The 23,802-nt window shown below is 36.3% G+C and overlaps 1 protein-coding gene across 1 annotated transcript in view; it reads right to left on the bottom strand.

The window, feature by feature from the left end:
* The window catches only part of TTC27 (tetratricopeptide repeat domain 27), a 29,266-nt gene extending 7,113 nt beyond the window's left edge, over positions 1-22,153 (bottom strand). Inside the window, exons 1-7 of the mRNA XM_010085647.1 lie at positions 22,060-22,153; positions 19,823-19,945; positions 13,419-13,646; positions 8,594-8,692; positions 6,818-6,870; positions 2,502-2,667; positions 629-826 (exon numbers count right to left, since the gene is read on the bottom strand). Of these exons, the coding sequence (XP_010083949.1) occupies positions 629-826; positions 2,502-2,667; positions 6,818-6,870; positions 8,594-8,692; positions 13,419-13,646; positions 19,823-19,945; positions 22,060-22,107 (915 nt within the window). The 5' untranslated portion in view covers positions 22,108-22,153. The remainder of the gene's footprint in view (positions 1-628; positions 827-2,501; positions 2,668-6,817; positions 6,871-8,593; positions 8,693-13,418; positions 13,647-19,822; positions 19,946-22,059) is intronic.
* Between the last annotated feature and the right edge of the window lie 1,649 nt (positions 22,154-23,802).

The following is a 23,802-nucleotide window of genomic DNA, read 5'->3' as shown; positions in this document are numbered from 1 at the left end:
TTCAGCAGATTAATAATTAAATGGCATTATTTAATTCCATTTTCAGCTAAGTAAAGACAAAACAGTTTTACTCTGGGAACTCTAACTGAGTTATAGACTATCTCTAATGCATTTTCCCTTAGCAACTGCAAACAAGAATGTAGATGGTTTATGATGCCACTGGATCATGCCATTAAGATCCACTTTTCTTCCAGAAGCTGCAATATTTTGTCTCCAGAATAAATTATTCCAATTAAAAAAACCAACCAAACAACAACAAAAAACCCCAAACCACAACAAAACCCCATTAGAGTACAGCCATTAGATTGCTGCCAAGAGAAGTTTCAGAATACAAATCCAAGACAATGCACATATGCCGTGACAGGATATTTTAAAATGAAATACTGGTAAGAGAGAGAGATTTTTTGAAAATCCACAAAAACTGATTTATAACATCTTGCTTCTGTTAGATAATAAAAATGTGTGCTGTAGGAATATGAAAAACCAAAGATAAGCTTATAGAAAGACTAATGCAAAACACATCTGGAACAAGAGCACGTCTTGCTATAGCACTGTAGCTTGTTAGAGAACAGAAAGTTTGTACCATCAGTGCGTATCCATGAAAATGTATACCTCACAATAGATTTACCTTTTCAATATCTTCAGCACTATCATTCTGTCCATTTCCATAAAGTTGGGCATAAAGTCTCCAGATCTCCCCATCATTTGTCACTCGTGAAGTCACTCTGCCCAAGAGCTCCTGCAGTTTCCCCTTCAGTCCACTCGCTGCCTCTCCAGTGCGATCTGCCATACCATCCACTACCGCTCTGACCAGAATAGCCAGCACCTTAAAAAAGCAGCAGGAAAGAGTTTTTATTTCAGATCAAATCAACATCAGTATACATAATGATATCTGTAATATTTGGTCTCTATTTATGATTTGGTAAGATACAAATGTAGTACCATATGACCAGTATAGAGTTTACTGACAAATATATTATTACGGGAGTAATTCAACTAAGTTAAACCTCATCTATAAGATTCTATGGCTGGTGAAGATAAGTAAAGATAAAGAGGACAAAGAGCTAAGACAGAAATTTGTGTTACCAGCACAGGCTACCGTTAAAGAGAATGGTACAGGAAATTGAGGCAGTACCCTGAAGATATTTTCACCTTGTAATAATATCAGCAAACAGGCTGAACTTGTTTAATTCAGGTAATGGAAGACACTGCTGTTTACAGGACCTGTGTTTAATTTAAATTAACAACTGAAATGAAAAGAAATAATTAAAAAAGGCCAATCATCTGCAAGATGTCCCATACATAAACACACATGCCCCACCAGGACCACAACACTGTAGCTGACAAACACACTCATCTTTACCACATTTAAGACTATTAAGACTAGACACTTTTTAGTGCAAAGAGAGTTGAAGACTTTTTATCAAACCTAAATGATTTTTTTCATATAGAATGTTATCCTCTGAAGGTTGGCTTTATAGTACTAAATAGTGAACTTACATACCATTTGTTATTAGAAAGTAATCTGAAAAAAAGTGTTAAACATTCCCACCCCCCATGAACAAATGAGATGCTTCCACAACCATAATTATTTCTGTCTGTTCTCTCTCTTCATCACTGGACTCAAACTCCCAAGATCCAGGAAATCTACTTTTAAGCATTTTATGGGATAAGAAAAGAAACATACTCCTGGGATCAATGCCCAGCACCTTACCTGGTGCTACAAACTCCCTAACAGCTCATAAGCTGTTCAACCAGATCCATTTATTTTGCAAAGGCTTTTGGAAGTGTTTCACTACTCTGCTTAAGGGATTCTTTGGCTCACCTTTCAGATTCACCTTGCTATTTTCGCTAAGCATACAGAATGCTGCTAGGATCAGAACCTGGTTTTAGGCAAGGTAGCATCCCAGCTGAAGCTGTTAAAGTAGGCTCTCTGAATTTTATCCTGAGCGTACACTTACAAACACAGAAAATAACTGAGCTTAACTGAACGACACTGAAAGATGAGCAAAATACCTCCTTTATTTTTCTTTGTTCTAGATTATTAGGAATCAGTGTTCTGACTGTAATGCATTCAGTCTGTGAAACATAATTCACTTTCAAAGGCTCATTTGTGGAATTTTCAAACATGAGAAAAGCTTACCTTTCTTTAAACTAAATAATTTCTATTATTTCTGATACTAAGATATACAGGAACAATATAGAAAGATAGGGTTATGGACTGTGTTTTATTTAACAACAGATCTTAAAACTGCAAGGCTCATATTTGTCCTTCCACAAAGTCTAAGGCAACCAGGATGCAAAGGTTTTCCTTTTTGTCCATTTTTATTTTAAATATTTAGTTTTACAGTCCAGATCTCAAAAAATTAAATGACTTGCCTACATAACTTCATTGGTATGTGTGCTATCGTTACTGATACCACTATCAGCAGAAATCTCTCTTTGTCTTACAAGAAAAATTAATGAACATATAGGATGACTTAACATGAAAACTTCCCCACCTGTGTATCCTTGTACTTTTCTCTTAAGTCCATGAGCCGGTGATAAGCTTTAATTGCTTCTGAAAACTCTCCAACATCTGTACTGGTGAGAAGATAGTTCTCCCATATTTGCCAGTGCTCATAGTTGCACTTGAGAGCTTCTTGGAGGGTTCGAAATGCTTTGATTCTACTCAGTGATAAAAAAGAGGAATAGAAAAGAAGATTGTATCTTAAAGATCTAATATAGAAGATTTCTGTATTTAAATCAGTTGGCATTGTATCAACTAAAAAGCTGCTTATTTTAAAGTATCAGGTTTAGAAAACAGTGCAATATAAAAGCTATTGTTCATAATTTACAATTCTGATAATTCCTTAATCAATCTTGCCAATTACTTTCTAATCAGTTCACTCCACAGTGCACACTGTAGAGTCTGAACTAAGTAATTTCTGTTTCCCACCTATGTCAGTATTTTCTTTTCTGAATTTTTAACTGGAACTATGAGAAAACTATCTTACTCATGCTGCAGTTGTAACATACATTAAAAAATTAAAAATCCCTGAGTTCATGGCAGATGCAGAATGATATTGACTCATTTCATCACACAGAGGAAGGTTACTTAACAATAACAGCTTTTTGTGATCTATTTTAAACATTCGCACGTGGTAAACTTGAATACCCATTGCACAGAAGCCCAGCATTTTCAACCATTTTTTTTAATGTCAGCTGGAAGCTTTACTTACACTGTTTCCTGACACTACGTGGCTCAGTACAAGTGTGTCAAGAGTGGTCCCAACCACTACTAGGATACTTCACCAAAGGTGCTGCGCTATGAACTATCTCATAGCGGCAGGAGAAAGTGTTGTGGAATAAAAGTGGACAGAATAATTCCTATAAAGTTACTGTCAAGTCAGGAAGAATTTTAATTTTTTTTCATATGGATCCACTGCAGGCAACTCTTTACCATTCCCTCACTCAAGGAGAGAAGCAACGGCATCCTCTGTAAGGAACATAAGACAGTTTGGCCAAATCAAGAACATGGGCTGAAAGCAGCTGACTACAGCTTAGAGGCATGACCTCCTGCAGAACATGCAACCACTGCTGCCAGAGAGGAGGCAGAAGTCTCAATGCAATCTGAAGCATATGTTGGTAAGGTCTGGGTGCCTACTGTTTAAAGCTTTAAACACACTGCCAAAAGTTTCAATAAATTTGAAACTTTAAAAAAAGCTTTGCTAGAGAATCAGAATTATATGGTTCTTAGGACTTTAAGAGCTTGAAGCTTACTGTCAGCTGGACAGTTATGATATGTAGAAAAAACACAAAGGAATAAATTCCTTGAAATGAAAACCTGAAACAGAGTTTTCCCAGGCTGGTAAAAATCTTCTTAATAAACATCTTATAAAGATGGCTTGTTATCAAAATTTGTGTTTCACTTGCTCTATTGCTTGAGTAAGTTGCTAAAAGAGCTGTCTCTAAAGAAAGACATCTCACTGAAATTGTTGGTTGAGTTTCAAAGAGAGGGTCCAGCAGAGTGTAAGTACCCCAGCCAGGAAAACGGAACTTCTAACTAGTGAATCAGGTCATTAAAAGTTTGGAGTGGCTGGGTCAGGGAAAAATATAAATAACTACCAATCTAAGCCCATACTATTAAAAGAGTTACCAAATACACGTGAAGAGAGCCGACTGATAGAGCAAAGTTATTGAAGGAAAACAGGTCATTTAGCAGAACAGCCCACAGGCAGGATCTTCCCATGTTCAAACCCCTTTTATCTCTCTTCTGAGATATGTGATACTGCTGAGTAAATGTACTAACAGCTGGGTCTCCTCCACTGTTAACAGTCTTACTAAGGGATTTCAGATCCCAATTTCGATAGATGATTTCAGAAAAGAACAGACACCTGCTCCTTCCTCTGTGGATTTTACTACAATGGAAGCTGGGTTATGCCACAGCTCTCAGACAGGCTGGAAGATGTTCTGTCTGACTGATGCACCCCAATCGCCTTGTGAAACTGTTTCTGAAACTGCTCTTCAACATCTGCAGGATTAGCCTTCATGATCTCCCCCCCATCTTCTCAAAAAAGTAAGGAAGTTATCAGGAGGGCAGATGCCAAGCAGATGGAACTGTGAAATGTAGACAAGATACCAGAGGGATGGGATGGAAATCTTATTCCCCAAATCATCGCTCTTGCTATGCTAATAAAATCCTCTAGGTTCTCAAAACAAATCCCCTCTGTATTCAATAAATCATATAATAATGGAGTGTCCTTAACCAGGACAACATTTAAACCAATTCATATCCAAACGTGAAGCAGGAGGCAGTACCAGTGCATCATCCTGTCTTGGAAACCAGGAACCTTTCACCCAAAGGACAGAAGGCCAGTCCTAGTTTGTTCTGAGAAATATGAGAACTAGATTTCCAAGGCTGCCTGGCATTCAGGGATGTTTTTCTGGTAAACTGAAGAGTAGAGTGTGTTTTCATCACAATTAATTTTTCTGGCAGAAATTCAAAATACACAAAACTTGTGGACTCTTAAAAAGCAAACAAATCCAGAAAAACCCAAAACCCCTTTCATTTGGGTGTCAGCAAGTTGCTTGCACGCATTTTTCAAAAAGACTTACACATTTTATATTTGTCTGTTTTTGAGACCCTGCTAAGCCTCACCCAAATGCACAATCCTTGGGTGGGACTCATTTAAGAGCCTGGTTGGAGTAAAGCTTGATTTTGAAGAGGGAGCAAAAGAAAACAATTAACTTAAACATCTTATTTTTGTTTTCCTTTTTGTAATCCTCTCCCCACTATTTTTTTTCTTTTTTGCTAGCAGGCTTGAAAAATAGGAAGTTACACTTTTACTACCGCTTGCCCCCCCAAAATAAATTATACTATCTGCTACAGATATCCTCTGTTTTGAGAGTGGATTAAGCTAACTCACCACAGGCTTGATGTCTAAGTGACTACACAAATAATCAAAGTTGCTATTCCACAGCAAATACCGGCCACGCTCAGCTATGAGCATGTAGTATTGACTTAAGATTTCCTGTACACATATTCCTCTCCCACGTGATTCCTGGGGAAAAAAAAAGCTGAGAAACATGCTCCCCTTACTGCCTTTGATACTATATCAGATAGGTCACAAGTTTTGTATGTATTTAGCATGTTAAATCACAAGAGGAGATTAATAATATTAAATGAAACCAATGAAGTGAAACTAATCACTCAGTAGTTTCTCAGCCTTGTACATGAACAGACAGAAAAATTATTTTGATTGAAGATACTTCTATGGAACAAGCATAAGCCAGTCCACTGAGCATCTGACATACCCTTTTGAACTCTATGCAAAAGAAGGAGCAATCTGTCACACGCAGTCCAAGACAATTGGGGCATTCTCAAGGCACTGCTGAAGATGAAAGGAACTACTGAAAAGTTAAAACAAGTTCTTGATTTCTATTACTTTTTAGTCTTGAGTAGTTATCCTAACCTTCATTTGCTCCTCCCTCCTGCTCCCATTAGCATATCAAACCACCTCTTTAATACATTCATTATATTACTTCCCACATTTCCTTTGTATGTTTATCAATTTACGCTTTTATGTAAATTTACTGTTATTTTTGTATTTTTTTTTTAGTTTGCCTCTTGACTGCATATCCATATAAATTGATTGCACATTTTGAGTAATTTTAAAAAAAAACTTTATCTCATCCTTTTGTTTACTTTTCTGGGGACAAGTTCTAATGTGAAAATTCTTCTTAAATATTAAGTTCTTTCAGGTATTCTGTGTCTACAAGTAACTTTTATTACATTGAGTTGAAATAGAAAACAAGGAAGGCAGTCCATTTAGGTTAAAGCTTCTTGTACTAATGGTTAATTTGGAAGGAAAAGAACAAGTGAGCTAGTATGTGGGCAGATCTCCATCTGCTTTCATAATATAAATAAACTGCCTGTCTTTCCCTTAAATCTACTGAGATTAATGTAGTCTGAATTGACATCGGTCTGATTATATTGTTTGCTTGATATGGATGTATCTTTTTATCTTCATAGTCAAATTTGTTTCCAACCTTAATATGAATGTTTTACACTGGTTGTACTTACTACATCATGAACACTTAACAAGAAAAAAGTGTAGAGTGAGAGGTTGCTACTTTTATAAAGCTTATGAAACACTATTTCCTGCAAAATGAAATAAGTTATCAATGATCCAACCTTGGACGAAGAACTGAAGGGATAAGAACTACGAAATAGGAGGTAATCACATTATAAGAATAAAAAACTCAATGTCAAATAAAGGAAATCCCAATTATTTATTTGTGAAGCAGTATCTTCCAATTCTTTTGAAATACTTACTTCTGTTTTAATCTGATATAAGCAGTCGATAAATTGTTCCAGGCCTCAGCATTCTGTAATGATGACAGAAGTACCAAAAAAATTATTCACTTATATTACATTTGTTTGATAAAAATACATAAATGAAACTACTGTGAAATATCATCGATTTTGCTAATCACACATACTAAAACATATTTTATACAAGGCAGTCAAAATACTACATTGAAATAGAAAATATTTTATTAAAATAGAAATACTTAAATATTTCTGACTACAGCAACAATCAGGTATATAGATTATCCATTAACTGCTTTCTGGTTGGATTATACTGCCGGCTCTTGCCTTCAGTTTCAGCTGTAAACAGGCATCCTCTTCTGGATGCAGCTGGGATGGCTGGAGAGGTCAGCGCTCCCAGCAGCTCATCACTTCTCACTAGCCAGAAGCTACGTACTTTCACCATTCTGTTACTGGAAAAAATTATCTGAATGTCCCCTAATGCACCTCAGGCAAAGCTAACAGGGTTAGTTCCCAACAGGGTTTATCAACCGTTTTAGCTGAAAAGGATTACGGAGCTCAGACAATCTTTCCTCTGGTAAAACCAGCAGAGGAAGGGTGATTACTGCCCACCGCCTTATGCTCCTGTAAATTTGAAGCCCCACCACTGAATTCAGCAAAGTGACAACTAGGATAATTGAAGAACAGAACCTGGGTATTATGGTGAAATATACTTTGGTACTGAAGGCTAGCCTCAGGCTTAAGGAGCATTTAGATCATCTTGAGAAACCTTTTTGGGGATTAATTCATTAAAATAGTAATTACATTGCTGCAGATCCTTGTATAAAGATGGGTTTCACTTCCATAACTTAGACCCAGCCCACCATCCGTTGCTCACAAAAGAAATACCACTTAACCCACTGAGAAGTCAGTTGGCTCGTTCATACGAATACAATGAAGTCCCAGACAGAGAAGTGAAAATTTTTCTATCTACTTAGAAGTAAATCTACAGTACTGAAACAAACAAATATCAATAAAGTAAAATTTCCAGTTAAATACAGGGTTGTCTGTATGTACCCTTTTTTCAAGTAAGTTATTTAATTTTATTAATAAAGAAAAAAGAATACTCTGTCACCTTTCATTGCTCTCCCATTCTGTTCCACAAGAGAGAAGAATGAATAATGTTTTCTATCAAGTAGGTGACGCTAACTCTAAGCGAGCAGCACGCTGGCACTCAGGCCTTTTGACAAAAGTATGACCAGTGCATTCCCAAGAAGCAACGCAGCTGATGCCTCTGCTCTCTCCATGCACAGTCACACTCACATGGCAATACTGTACACATGCTTGCTCCGTGCATCCTGAACAACTGGCTAACAAACTCCACTAAATCGTTACAAATTTACCTGTCATGCAAACACTTATTTGACTTTTTTTTCCAGGATAATTGGATTACTTAGAGGACTAAGTATTTTAATTTATTTTTTTGTTTTAATCTCTCTTTAGTACTCCCCACAGTCTGCTCCTTCCCTATTGTCTGTTTTAGCTATGTACTCAGGCGTAAAGGAATTTCTGCTCAAACATATCTTAACATTTACACACACATACTTGGACGAATTTAAGTATTGGGCAAGTATTTTTATGATGCCTCATGACAAAAACATATCCTTCATGCATAAGTTTAATTTATTCAGAGGGCTGAGGTTTAAACAAGTTTTTCATTATTGCTTTGTTTGTTTATAGTGAAAACATCCTTGTTGCTTTTAGATAAGCCATCGTAATCGCTTGTTGAAAAGTACGTACATCTGGTTCCAATGTCACACAGCGCTGAAATGCTTTGGCAGCACCTTCGTAGCCTTCTAAAGCAATGTATGCGCAGCCCAAGGAAAACCATACACCTAGCTGGAGAGAAAAAATTGGTAACGTGTGTGTATATATATATACACACATACATATTTTAGCACAAAAGAAATAATTTTACCTCAAATACACACTACTCGTGTTGATCTTACCTGATTTTCAGCTATCATAACAGTATTGCATTGTAATAAATAACACCCTTTATACAGAATATAGGAAAATTTAGGGTCAGAGTTTTAATAAATATAAACAAAGGTGTAAAGGCCACTTAACCATATGTGAAGTGTTTTTTAACAGTGCATCTTCATTGAGAGAAGAAAGCGATAGCTATTTAGAGGTTTGCATATTTTGCTTTAACTTGTGAAAAATCCACATTCCCCTAACAGTATAACAATCAGGTCAAATGGTGAATACTAACAAATGTATTTCAAGGAAATTACATTTTACAAGAAACATTTCTAATGTCTGAACATGAACAGTTCCAAATTATAGCTCTTTCTACTTGTCAGAATATCATCAGTCTTCTCTAGTTCATAATGCAATCTTTAGAGGTAGAAATGTACTTAAATAATGCCTTGTGTAGAGAACAGAATTTTACCAGTTCAATAACCTTGCATTGTAAATCTTTAGTTGTTACAACCAAATACCTCTCATCCATACAGATTCAAATAATATTAGATACTGGCATAAATTACAGCCAATTAAATATGTATTCTCGTAGCTCTTCAATAGCAAGTTCCTGCTTTGCCATACGGTTAATTCTTAAAGAGCTGCGAGTTAAGCAGTACGACCTTTTTGAAAACCTCTGTAATTCTGAAAAGTATTAAATCCCAAGTACATTCACACAACATTTTCTGACAGCATTATGCTGTTTAAATGTATGCTGTCAAAATCAAACAGAACACTTTGTAATGTGCTCAGAATCACTCCAGGTAGTACTACCTGCTGCAAAAAGCTCAGCCGTTCCTCCGTTCTAAATGCCAAGGTAAAGAACACAAATAGGTTTTCTTGGAAAATTTTTTCAGAGAAGGAAAAAGGTTGAGAAGACGAAGATGGAAAACCAGGTTACATTAATGCTAATTTCTATTTACATAGAACAACATATTCCTTTTCCAGATGTCTGATTAATCTTTATACCCTCTTGTGTTTTGAGTACTAGTTTTGAAGCAAACAATTCTGATAACTCAGGTTCTTTGCAGGAAACCATAGTGGCTATTTAAACACAAGAACGTTATGTTAAGAAACATTTGCAAATCAGGGATTTTACAGGGTTGAGGACAAAGCTGTTAGTTCATATGCAAGGAGCTTCCATCTCTACTGATTAATTGCAAACTCTGTAGCAGATATTTTTGCAGTTCTCTCTAGATCAGACTAATTTTTTTTGCCTGAGACCCAACTTAAAATCAATAACAAGATGTTTGCTACAACTGGATTGACCTGACTTCAAGTCCTTCAAGAACAAGGCAACTCATTTAATTGTTAAATTAACAGAGGACATTAAATTTAAGAGTCATTTAAAATGGAAAAGCTATGATAAAAACTAAAAGGGGCAGCCAAAAGAATAAAGGTCTGGAGAAGACTCGAAACAATTAAAGACAAGACATTTCACAGCTTGGAGCAACTGCATATTCTCTTTCAAAAAGGCTCCAAAAAGCCTAGACAATCACAACAGTTAAAACCAAAATAAAGGATATTATTAAGAATAAGAGGACATACTTCAAAAGCTGGTGTGCTACACAAATGAGAGAGCTACAAAAGAACAAGTCTGATAGGTTAAATAGAAAGGTGTGGTAGCTGTGTAAAAAAACCAAACACCCAAAACCAAACAAACAAAAAAACCCCAACGTTATTTGCCTTTGATCAACTATAGCAATGAAATGGTATTTTATCATCCCTTAGATAACTGGAAAGGGAGCACGAGTTTCTTCCACAATATAAGACAGACAGTGACTCTTTAGGACACAGTTTAAGAATGGACTTAAGCTATTTTGTGTGGAAAGAATGATAAGAATTCCCTTTTTATTGGGGAGGGAGCAAAATCTGCTGATCCTACTGGCTGGTATAACAACTGCTCTGAAGAAAGTGACTGACTGAAAGGTAACGGAAGGAAAACTTTGTGCAAAGTTCAAAAAAGACTTCTGTCAAAATTGTGGAACTAGGTTAAAGTTCTTTTCTGGAAATAAAAAAAAAATTATTGGCTAGAGGTTCAAATGTTGCTACTGATTGGAAAAACACATGGAAATAAGCTGTAGATTTTTATCCTTTTCAAAACTGATGACAGTGACCAGCAAAGGAAGACCATTTAGGCTTGGACTCTTTGTTAAAACTTGCCATCAGGGATTTCCAGGCAAGTCTTTAAGTCTAAATGATTATGAAATGCTTTAAGGTCTAAACAATTCTCTCATATTAGTGGGAATATGGTTCCAAAATAACCTAAATACAGTATAGCTGAATATTTCAAAAGAAAAAAACCCAAATCATATACCTGAAGAAACTTTTTTGCATTTTTAGAGGAATTTCTACTATTTGGATATGGCAAATACATATAGATTTTTTTTTTCAGAATCCAGTAAACTCTTCAGTACAATACTCTTAGGAGTACAGGACTGTTAGTTTAGAAACAATCTATACCCTGCAGTGCAAACTTTGTGGAGTTAGTAATTACGATGAAATTTTAAGAGCTCTCGTTGAGTGAAATCCTAGCTGAGTACCTTTTCATTACTCTCTTTTTGGCATCAGTTATCTCCCTTATAATTCAGTTTCTTTTGAACACACCACACTGACAGAATGTACTAGTTTTCAGTATAGAGATTTTTATAATCTTTTTCAATGAGAGACTCAACTCTTGTTTAAGTTACTTTTACTATTACAGGATGAAAAAGAATTGTTGAGTATAAGGCAGGGGGGTTGGAACTTGATGATCTTTCAGGTCCTTTCCAACCCTACCCATTCTATGATTGTCCAAGACTTTAAATTCCAGATGTATTTGATGGCAAGGTGACTTCTGAAGTGTGACTGTTTTCCCAAATCGGAGAGAGATCACTTGTCTTGCTTCACACCCAAGAAAATTAGCCTGAGAAGTTATAAGCCAAATAGTCTAGCACAAAAGAGAATGATTCTTCTCTTGCAGATTGTGACAGGGTAGAGAATGGTGTGGGCACAAAAAAAGGTGCTATGAACACACTATTTCTGGAAAATTCAAACGTGAAGCAACTGGATATAGAGAACCATACACTGTTCAGCACAAGGACTAACAAATCTGTAATTTAACAAGCCATAAGTTTTGTTATGCAGACTTTCACCACTGGAGAACTCACTGAATGAGCTCTTTGATCTCTGGAATTGTCTCAATCCAGCCTTGCAAGATTCTTGCAGTGGAAGTGCAAGAGAAATGCATCCGTCATCCACAAGGCATGTACTAGAACAAGTAGTTCTGTGAGTAGCAGTGCTAATAAAGACAAGTTTCAGATATATTTGAACTGTAAGACTGTCATTCCTTGGTGGATTCTCCAAAATCTAATGTGGTGGTTGGTTCATACTGCCAACACCTACCCTCAGAGACCTCCACCAAATTTGAACAGTTGGCCAAAGAGTACACAAGATTAAAGGAGGATTGACAGAAAACAGTTTTATCCATTAGATATTTTGGGGAGTCACTTGCTGCAGTCATTGTTTATCTGATAAATTATTCACAATTCCAGGAACAATTCATTAATGAATATTTTCCCTGTATTAAAGTCCTTGCACCCAGAATCACCTTTCTGTCTGCTCTTTGTCCACAAGACATGCTGCAGTAGGAAACAATTCATTTCTGTAGTGAAAGAATATGGATAGACTTCAGAAGACTGATATGTCAATCCACACTATCCATTTGCTCAATCTATTTGCTTGAAACAATTCATCTGACTCTTAAGCAACAAGAGGAGGAAATATTCCTTAAAAGTTTTCTACAGCAGAAGTCCAGCTAGTTAAGGGGAACTCAAAACAGCAGCTTCGGCAGTATTCTCTGGAGTGCAAAAAGGAATATCCTGCTTTCACATGGACCTGTAAATGGCTATGAAGAGCACAATCCATATGCATAAACCACAAAACTGTTTTAAATTCTCAAGACCTTTCATAGGGTGGACCTCATTGGGATGGGATATAGTGGCTGAGAAACTTAGACAAGATTACAAAAATTGTCTGCAAAAAAGCTTGCGGAGTATCTGTCAAAATACTTCACCAAGAGAACCCTTTTGACTGCAGCTTCAATTTTGATGCATTACTGTAATAAAAGCTACTGTCATCACCAGTGTGACACAATGCTTCTCAGTGACTCCAGAGCAGGACAGACCAGAACACTTGAAAAAGATTTCTGTGAAATACAGAGATCACAGTTTGTAACTCAAAACCAACAGACAAGGCAAAAGGATAATTTCATTAAAATCTATACAGCAGTCTTCCTCTGAGTATTTTTGCTTGACACTGGTTCATGATTTCTTTCATGATAATTATTCATTTTCAGTGGCTTGATCTCTTTGAAATTGAAGAGCTGTACAGGCAAAGAGTTTGCTGCACGCAAGGACCTGAACATAAAAGGATGTCTTCATTTCATTATGCTACCATTTTTAACAAGGCTTCCAAATACGTGGCAAATAAATAAATAAATAATAGTAATAAGCTGTCACTTTGACAATTGTGCACAGAATCGCCTTGTTAAAAAAGTGTGTCATCATTGAAAACTGAAAATACCATTGAAAACAAAGCCCTATGTGTATCATTTCCCAACCTGCATAGGGTTGATCTGCACGGAACGTTCAAAGCACTCCACACATTCCCTGAATTCCCGGTTGCGGAGATGGAGGAGGCCTTTGGAGCGCTGGGCGCGGGCGCTGCGATGCCTGGAGAGCTCCCAGGCCTTGTCATAGTACTGGTGGTCTTTGAGAACATCACCAAGCAAACAATATAATCGTGGTGTTTCCTTTCTCTCTAGCTCCCGCCTGAGTATTTCTTCTGCCTGGTAGAGAACAAAGAAAAAACAACACAGAATGGGACAATCTATTTTCAGTTAATCGTATACCTGAACAAATATCACTTTAGCAACTTGCAAACATCAGCTGAAGACTAAGAGGTAGGGACAGTAAGGAAACAGTACCTCGATCCAACACACCACCAAAGATAAAGTCTAGAGAGAATCTGTTGCAAATTTTTAAAAAACCCCCCACACTTCAACACCTATGGAATATGGTATCTGTTGGTTTAACGCACCAAGGGAAATGTACCCATTAGAAAAAGAAGCAACTTGCTCCTCATTTTATATCTTTGGTGTGTATTTTGTCCCAAGAGCAAATATCAGTCCTGGACATCAAACCTACACCTCATAGCAATGCAGTATCAGCACCACTAAGGTATGAGCAATCCTAATAGTTATCTATGTTTTCTGTGTAATTTCTATGTAATTCTATGTTTTCTGTGTAATTTCTATGTAATTTTTCTATGCAATCTGTGTTTTTAAAAATCCTAATAAATACTCTTGCAATGACTGTCATTCCTTTTTCCCCAATTGCTCTTTTCTGAAAATAGTTATTTCCATTCTATTATGTCTGAAGACACGTACACTTTCATTCTGTTGGTTCTGGAAATGCTACTCTTTTACATAAGATGAAGAAGTTGTAAATTTATGTAAATGTTTGAGATAAAATACTTTCAGAATAGATACAGCATTATGGAAAAGACAACCCAAGCTGGGTCCCCAGCCGTCTATTATGGGCTGTAATCAGCATTCAAAAACTCTTTATCTCAGGGTCACTATCTCACTCTAACAATAAAATTATTGTTTCTCTTTTAAACAAGAGATAGTCTGCTTTCTGTGGCTTTTTGAGAAGATAAATACACTGGACAGATGATCTGTTGTTCAGACTGAACTCTTACCTCAGTCCCCTACTGCAAAAATGTAACATACATAACTCAGTATAATTTTTCTATTAGAAAAGATTATTTGAAGCATCTAAACCACGAAAGATTTGACGCAGCCTGCCACAGAACTAAAGTTTGACATTGTAACACTACTCATTTTTCTATCATGGGTAGTTTATCTAAAAGGAAAGCTGAGTTCATCTCTGCTTTTAAATTATTACTGCTTTTCTTGTTTCTGTAACAACTATTTTCTTTGCCCTTCAGATGATCTCTAGAGAATCAGACTCTTCCTCCAATCAGTAAAATTAATTGATTCTGTCTGGAAATTATCTTTAGAAAAACGACTTGGCTTTCCTTTTTTTTGAAATATTTAATGGATAGTAATTTTAACACTTCATTCTTATTATCACTTTTGTTAAATAAAGTAGCAGCAAAAGTCTACAAATATTTGAAGTGCACAAATGTGAAGAAGGGATGGATTGTTTAGATTTCTAAAGGGATCAAACTAGCAAAAATGCAATCCCATTAAGAAGAAAATTATTGGCTGAATAGTAGGAAAATAACTTCATGGCGAGTGTTTTTAAGTGCCTATGGAATAGTTTTCCAAAGAAACTATTACTTAAAATTTAGAATTAGCCTAGTCAAAGCACCAGAAAACCTTACCTGATGAGAAGACTGCACTTGCAGAGGGTTTGGTTAAAGGGCAGTTTACTTCCCCTTCCCTGCCTCCGTTAGTTGCTATGACTAGATTAAAGGAACACATACTAATAATAGATTTTTATTTTTTTTTTTTTCTAGAGCAGAGAGAACTGGGTGTTTTATTACTGCAGTAATCACATTAGGCAAAGGTAAGATTTTTTTTTTCCCCTTCAGAGAGAGGAAAAAAAAGAAGACTGAACTGTTGCTGCGTGAACAGCAGCTATGAGGTGCAAAGTGCATTGTGCATGCCGCTGCTGTACCTCCTCCTCTGCAGGGCGCTCCCAGGCTCAGGTTGCCGTTCTGTGGCTGTGCCCAGTCCTAACCGTGCTTTAGATTAGAAAGCCAGCCAGTCGCTAATTGCATTTCACATTTAAGAACATAAAAACATCATGCTCTGGTCTACGCTTACAAAAATTCATTGCCAACGTAAATATTCCAGCACACAGATAAAACAGAGAATAAAATAAGCAGAAGTCTGACTTCTTCATCTGATTAGCTATCTGATCACCTCTCTGGCATGTTACAAACCTTTTTATTACTTAAATCTTTAAAGGCTAATACAAACGGGATCATAGCTCTAACCTAACAAAAAATGTATTCTCAAAACATCTGTCATTTGACTTTGACAAAACCAGATAATAGGTTTTTGTGAAAAAAATATTCCTAACTCTGTAGTAAACGATTTTCCAAAATGTACATTTAATCTTTGATAAGAACCCTGCTTCTGCACAAAGCAAGTCTTCTCTTAACAACAAATATTATCAAGAAACATTTTCCATACAGCTTTTGCAATGTACATAAAAGAAATAGAACCACTAGAGATTTGTTCTTACGCATTAAAGAGATATTAATGATTAATTTGCATGCTTTACAACTAAAAACTAGATCTGAATTGAGTAAGCTTTGATAAGAAAATTATCAATTAAAAGCTACCTAAAAAAAAAAAAAATGAAGCTGTATAATTTAATTGTAAGAACACTGGTTTTCACAGAATGGTTTGCACCACAACGGATGGAATTCAATACTTGGTTCAAAAGTCAGTTGATTTAAACATAAAATTTAGGCTGTTATCTTGCTTTCTGGACTGCTACAGTTGGGATGGGAATTAAACAGGCTGTAAAGAGGGTTCTGTTTCAAATAAAAGGTGCTGCCTTTTTATTACTCACTGCAGAGACTCCTGAAAACCAAGATTCATCCTGCATTTGGCTTCCCAACCCTAAACTTCCACTTGCTGTCCCATCCACATGTTCCCATGTTTTTATTTTCTTTGTTTCCTTAAAAGACCGTATTAGCCTCACTCCACACAGATCTACCAGTTCCATTATTTGACAGTTCATTCATTTTCTAGTTCAAAGTATTTCCTAAAATGCTTTCACCTTCCCTGCTTGCACATTATTTGCTAGGCAACCAGAGAAGTACCACCAAGAAGCAGAACAGATGGGCACGGAAGGAGGTAGTGAGAAGAAAGGAGAGCTCCTCAGTTTTCCTTCCATCTTCCCTGTAACTTCATGCGTGACCTTGGGCAAGCCATTTACTCCTCTTTCTCAATTTTGTAGCTACATACAGGGGTTCTTACCTGCCTTCTACATCTGTTATGATGTGTAGCAGAAATCAATCAAGTTCTTGAATGATCTCATGTACTGATCATTGTGGTACTACTTGCCCTTGCATCTGGGAAGCATTTACTGAATTTAAAGGTGAGCTGCTGAGATCTTACCATAATTGTGTTTCCTCAGTTAAATGTTATAGAGATATCTGTGTCATGTCATGACAAGAAAAATAACCGTAGAATGAGGATTGCTGGGTATGTTGGTCTAAAACCAGACTCTGTATCCCGCTGTTTACTCCGAGGAGATGATGGAACAGGGACAGGGCTGAAAACAGTGCTGTAAAACAGAATACCAGGCTGATGCTAAAAGGTGAAATTATCCAAGGCCAGCAGCTACCACGCAAGGGAGAAAGGCCTCACTTCAATTGGAAGAACTGAAAATTCACATCTCTAATTCATCCTTTCTTTTTTCTTTAGCATGGAAATAGAACCATTTTTTGCGCGTCATCCATTTCCAGCGAGGTTGAGGAAACCTCTTATACGTTAACCAAATAAAGTTGTCTGATGTAAATAATGCTCTCATTACCCCCAATTTTTTTTTTTTTTTTTTTTTTTTGCATTCACAGGTTATGACAAACTCGTATGTCATGTGTCCATTTTTCTCTGGGTCCCCCTCACAGTTAAAAGGAAGAGGGACACTTTCCAACACCAGCTCTCACTACGCACACGGAGATTAGTGCCTGCTTTTGCAACATGTCTGTTAAAGGAACACAATGAGTGAAAGACTGGAATGAGAAAGCCACAGCAACTATCAACACACTGTGCGTTCAGATTTTATAAAACTTTTTTTTTTTTTTTCCTTCTGTGCCCTATTTAGCTCATTGCTTGGCACTCTCTTACCCTTCTGTTGACTCATGTTATGATATCAGTTTCTACTAATTTTGTTCAGATTATGAGCCATATTTATGATCAGTAGAACAGCCACAAAAAAGTTTGCTAAGTGTTAGTGGCCTCTTACTCTGCAAAATTTGTATTGCTACATGGACATGTTATAACTGAGTGAATTATGTATTTCCCAAGCACATAATGTGGAATTTCGCATGGCCTCATCTACATGCCCTGTTCCTTTGTCAGTGCATAATTCAAAAGTAGGAGGAAGGAACATTTTACTTTGATGTGTAAGTACTCATCAAATGCATTGATGTTGCTGATATCTGGCTGTTTTATTAGATTTTTCAGCATTTAAATTCAAATTATCTGCATAAAAGCATTTGTGAGTGAAAAGCATGCAGAAGTTTTTTTAACAGAGTTTGTTCTTTTGGGCACATATATGCTAAGTTCTTAAACGACATGAACATCCACTGAACAACGTATTGCTCTAGAAGATTCTCGTTCATTTCTAAAAGAGTAACTACCATGTTTAAAAACAAAAATAATTTTGATAAATACTAACAGTTCACACTCTGAAAGCTTTCTGATAAGGAGCACAACTAGTCACTCCCCTTGGTATATAGAGTTTCTAATTTTCTGGCTTTTTTGATCTGAATCTATCTTTTTTTCCATCCCTTCTGTTACTTGGTACTTACATAGCATTTTCTTTTTTTTTTTTTTTCCAAAGCAGAGCTCAAACCCTCATTCTGAAGGCATTTCTAAGCAGTTTCCTGTGTCAGATATCCTGTCCTATTCTCCGAGTGCCATTTTCATAACTCCCTAAGGGCAGTTCATGAATGTAAGTAGGACAGAATGCATTTCCAGGAAATGGAAAATACTGACCTCTATTTCTCCACTGTGCTGAAAAGATTGGGATATTAGCATACTAACCCCAAGGCATGCATAATGTGACACAGGACTTGCCAGCAAAATACATCTATCAGTTTATAATGACAAAAATCCAGGCATTGGTGCATGATAATTAGAAAAAAAAAATCTAGGTATGAGAAATTCTGCGGTTTTTTTTCTATTGAAGTTTTAACTCTCTATTCTGTAAGCTTCAATCAGTTTAGGCATAGTCTTTGTGCTTTTGTCTTCATAAAGGCACACATACATTCATATATTTAATGCTACCATCTACCAAACAGAAGGAGAGCAGGAGGAAAAGAAAAAACATATTTTTATCTGTGAATATTTCTGAAGAATATGTAAATTCTGAAAACAACGCTTGATAGTGTAAGTTCCTATTACAGTATTTCTGTGTGAGAGATTGCACCAGAAAGAGAACACAGGTAAAGTTACATACAAGCAGGCATAATTTCATAAAATCTTCCCACCATTGCTCTAATAGTAACAGCAAAATAATCAACAATAGGAGGGCTGCTACAGCCTGCTACCAGCATTTTTAAACAATTCTGTCACCAATACAGAGTTAGATGATGGCTTTAAAGTGTTCTTGTCCAGAGCTGATCACTCATAGCTACAGCAGTGTTAAAGAAACAATGGACAAGTTCAGGAAAACATCAACATAGACTTAACAAAAGAAAATCTTTTAATCTTACATGACTTCTTGTCTCAAATGTTTGATTCTGTAATTTTCATATGTTACCATTAGGTAATTAAATATATCAAGCACTGATGTTGTTCTATTTAAAGTGTTTTTAAAAACTACATTTAATAGTCTGAAATGGAGTGGGAAAGAAAACTAATCTCCCCGCCAGACAAAGCTTCAAGAGCCCATCGTGAATGACTGCTACAGCCTTCCTGAAATGCCCACAACACACCTTGCTGTGCATCCGTATTTGTTAATCTGCCTTCAATATTTTCAAGAATCACTATCACAATGTTTTTGCTTCCTAAGTTATTTCTTATTTACCAAATTCTACCTCATGTGATCATCACCCCAACTGTTTTCTTTTAGCATTCACAGGTTATGACAAACTCGAATGTCATGTGTCCATGAGACAGGAAAGCAGACTTTCCTCATGCTACCTCTGCAGAAGTGAGTCTCATTAGTGATTTGACAGCTCAAGCCAGTCTTTCATACTTCAGATCTTAGTTCAAGTCAGGATCTGAGCTGTAAAAACCATTTTTCTTACCTTTCCATGCTGTCCTGCTCTTTCATAGCAGATTACTGCATCTTCCCACATTTCCAGCTCCTCGAATATCTTTAAGGCAGAGCTGGTGCATCCCAGCTCGAAGAGTAAGCTTGCGAGCTGACGCTGGAAAGAGAAGAATTCCAGGTAACTGACAACAGGCGAGTAAATACAACTTCCAGTTTTAAACGATGTTAGAGGCATTTCTGACATCAACAAGAAACAGACAGAGAATTTGGAATCACTCTCTTGAAACTTCAAGTTGGAGCCTTAAACAATGTATATACCTCAAAAAAGCCCTTCAACAGAACAATAATTGTTTTGATTTGACTTCTGTTCATGTCAGCAGGTTAATTGCTTGGAACTAGTTTATAATACAATGCAAAAATTGAAACAGACATGGAAGGATGAATTGGCAGAGCTGAACTCTGAACTTCCGCCCCTTAAATGAGGCGCATGGCCCATGCGGCTGGAGAGCAGCTGCAGCAGGATGTTGGGAATGATAAGAATGGGAAACAGAGCCTGAAAGAGGGTGTTCAAGCCTCTTCACACAATGCTTTGTCATTGCTATCTGTACCTGTGCAAACACAGATGGAGAGAAAGGCTCTGACACAATTTTGTTAGGTACTCATGAGAAATCACTGTCCCAAACAGCCACTGCCCAAAGGTATCAGTGTTTAGTCAAATCAATATTGGATCTGAGTTCAGGTTCAACTCCCTAGGTGAGTTTTCCTCACAGATGTCAGGCTCTTTGTTATTTCAAATTCGGCTATTATTTCAGTGTACTTATGAAAATAAATGAGTAATCTTTTTGATTTTAAAATAAACAAGGTATGTTTTGGTGACTTTGAAAAGTTGTCTTTGGTCTTTTGTTCATTTTTAAAGAAGAGATTAAAATCACATATAGGTTTTCATCTTTGAAGAAAGGATAACTTATTTACTATGTGTGGCACGTACAATTTGGTTTGCAAAAACAAATGGGAGCATTCTGTATGAGGACACCTAATTATACTGTAAGATCCCATCCAGTGAACTTCTGCAGTGGTCTTCGTTCACCTGAATGGATTCCCTGAATCTCTGCAGATGTCATGGACCTCTCTTTAGAGGCTTGGGTTCAGTATCTGTTACAAATCCAGGGAGTCACTGTACAGGAAGAGACTGGTAGTCAAACAATTAAGAACCGGCTACAGTTCTTTGATGTAAACGCATACCAAACTGAAAATCTGTAACAAAGTGATTATTTGTCAGTGTCTGGAACTAAATATGATGTATGTTTTATTAAATTTCCTCTGAGTCAACTTTGGTAAAATTTATACAGGCAATACCTCTTCATTACTGTGACTAGAAGACTGCAGCCATTTAGCATTTCTATCTTTGGCTTGGAAAATTGGCTTGGATTGAGAAGTGCCACTGATAACGGGCAAGGAAAACCACATTTGCTACTTTGCCAATGCCTGTTGAAAGGTTGTGTGGAATAATTGGAGAATGCTAGCAGAAGATATGATTGCTTAAAGCAACATGCATGGAGGTTGGAAATCAAAAAAGAATAAAAAAAACAATAAAAGTAAACAACACAAACGCCTTCAGAGGTATGTGATGCAAACAGTTTTCTTATGTTCATTAAATACAGCATCATCAGATAAGACTCTGATGTGCAGATTTCTGTTCTAGAAAGTCTTTATTGTGAAGATAAACAGTGTAGTTCTGGAAAAAAAAAATCCTGTCAGCAATAGTTAAAAGGGGCATGTCTTGAAAATAAAAGCTTTCTCAGCGTGAGTTCTTCAGTGTACTTTTGATTCCTAATTTGGCTGTTTCGACCATGATCCACTTCCTAAAAACAACCCAAAGTGAGACCATTAAAAGATGAGAAAGGTGTGAGTAACAGTAGCCTAAGTAAAACAGTAATAAATAGCGAGGCAGTGGCAAGACTATTTTTACAGGACATATGCTGGAAGCTTGAAAGTTTTGGTCCATTTTTTACTGAAGCAAAAAGTCAAGTAAAGAATTGCACTACAAGAAATTACTTCTGTGCGTGATAGAACAAGACATCTGAAAGTAAAACACTGTGGGACTTGATTTCTTTCCAGAGAAACCTGGTGTGTTGTCAGGTTATGTCTTTATTTTCACAGTGTTTCAACTAAAGATCGTATCCCACTTTCTTGACTTTGGAGTCATGCAGTATGAAAAATAGTAAGAACCACAGACTTGTAAGTAAAGCTTCAAATGGGATTGCATCATACCTGTATGGCCCAACGTGGAGGCACCTGGCAACAGTAGAAAATCTTCATGCGTTCAGATACCGATGTATTTGCATCTTCAAATTGGTCTGCAAGTGCCTGTAAATGCAAAGATTCTGATTTAGTATTGACTTAGACTTCATCAACTTAAAAAAAAATAAAATTCAAAGCATTCAGGATTTTAGGCATTCTTGACATAATGGAAAAATGATACTAAAGCTAACGCTAAATGCCAGTAAGCTTACACCACAGTGTGCTCCAAGTCCTTCTATTACCCCATGTAAGAAGATGTAATGAACATTTATTTATTATTATTACAGCTAATAAGAAATAAAAAAGTTTTGAAGATACATTAAAATTTGAAAGTGCATGTAACAGGAATAAGAATCAAATTTATGAACCCAGACAAACACTTGCAGAGTAAAACTGTGTCAAATATGAAAGTGACCTGGCCTAATGCACTGCAACCCTTTCGCTAGTTTTTCCCTAACAAAGTGCTTTCAACATGAAATTTATTATTAAAAAGAGAGAGAAAGACAAATGTATCACGGTGGACCATGCTTTTGGAAACAGTTCTAATACAGAATAAATTATTGGAGTACAATTAAATTCAGGCTTTCCTTTTTTTTTTTTTTTTTTTTTTTTATTTTGTTAGAGCTTTGAATTGTTGAAATGTTTTCTTCTGAAACCCTTTGAAAGAGAACCGTAACTCTTGCATCGCAGAAGTGCAGCAGCTTCAGCACTAGCTTTTTCTCTGAAAATCCACTATGAAATTATTTAAATCAAAATTCAATAGCAAGAAAAAATGAAATATTAAAGGTATCTATAGACAGCAAGTTGGTTAGAAATTTTAAGGTAAGGGAGAAACTGTTTTCAAATGCCAATCATCACTAAACTAAGAAATTTAAGGCCAGAGGTATAAATAAGGGAACATTAAATTACTTGCCTTCACATGATTCATGCAGCCAAGTCTCACATGTAACTTGGTCAAAGATTTAAGGAAGGAGCTAGGCAGGTTCTCAGAATTTTCTTAGCATGGAAAATGAATGCCAAGACTCCCAAACAAAAGGAAAAATGGGATAAGATCGCTCCTTTCTCTTTCTAAATCCAACTGCTAAGCATCTTGTAACTGCTGTTGATGTTAACGGGATTTATTAGATGCCTTCATTCTTTTAATAAGAAAAAAATCAAAATAGGGAGCAATAATTTAGGCTTTAAACCCACGTTTAACCTCCTAATTTTAAACAGTAATACTTAAAATATTCAATCTTATTCACATTCTCTCTCATTACATTATCTCCAGAGAACTGTTACTAGAGATTATCCAGAAACCTGCCCCAAGAAAATGGCTGAGCTATATTTGTGTAGTATATTAGTAAGGAAAGGAACAGACTAATAAAATAACATTCCTTTACACAGTTCCAAGCAATCCCAAAGGAGTCAGATTCAAATAAAACCTTTAAAGTAATATTATTTAATTACAGAATTTACTTGACTACGAACGATATAACAAGTCATATTTCACAGCTTTAGTTCTGCTGAAATGTTCTAATGCTATGCAGAATTACATTTTTCTATATTCTGGTGCAACAAAAAAGAAACTGAAAAATTTTCCAATTCCTTGGGTAATCATTTTACAAGACCAGGCGAAGTAGTAAACTACAGTTGGAAAATTTAAAAATAATAATCACTCTAAGCATGAGCAAAGCCAGAAAATCCTATGTATGTCCTGCAAAATAATTTATT

Source organism: Pterocles gutturalis, unplaced genomic scaffold (genome assembly GCF_000699245.1).
Source record: "Pterocles gutturalis isolate BGI_N339 unplaced genomic scaffold, ASM69924v1 scaffold16550, whole genome shotgun sequence".
In the NCBI taxonomy this organism is placed as follows: domain Eukaryota; kingdom Metazoa; phylum Chordata; class Aves; order Pterocliformes; family Pteroclidae; genus Pterocles; species Pterocles gutturalis.
The sequence above is the reverse complement of the archived record's forward strand: the minus strand, read 5'-3'. Positions and strand labels throughout refer to the sequence as shown.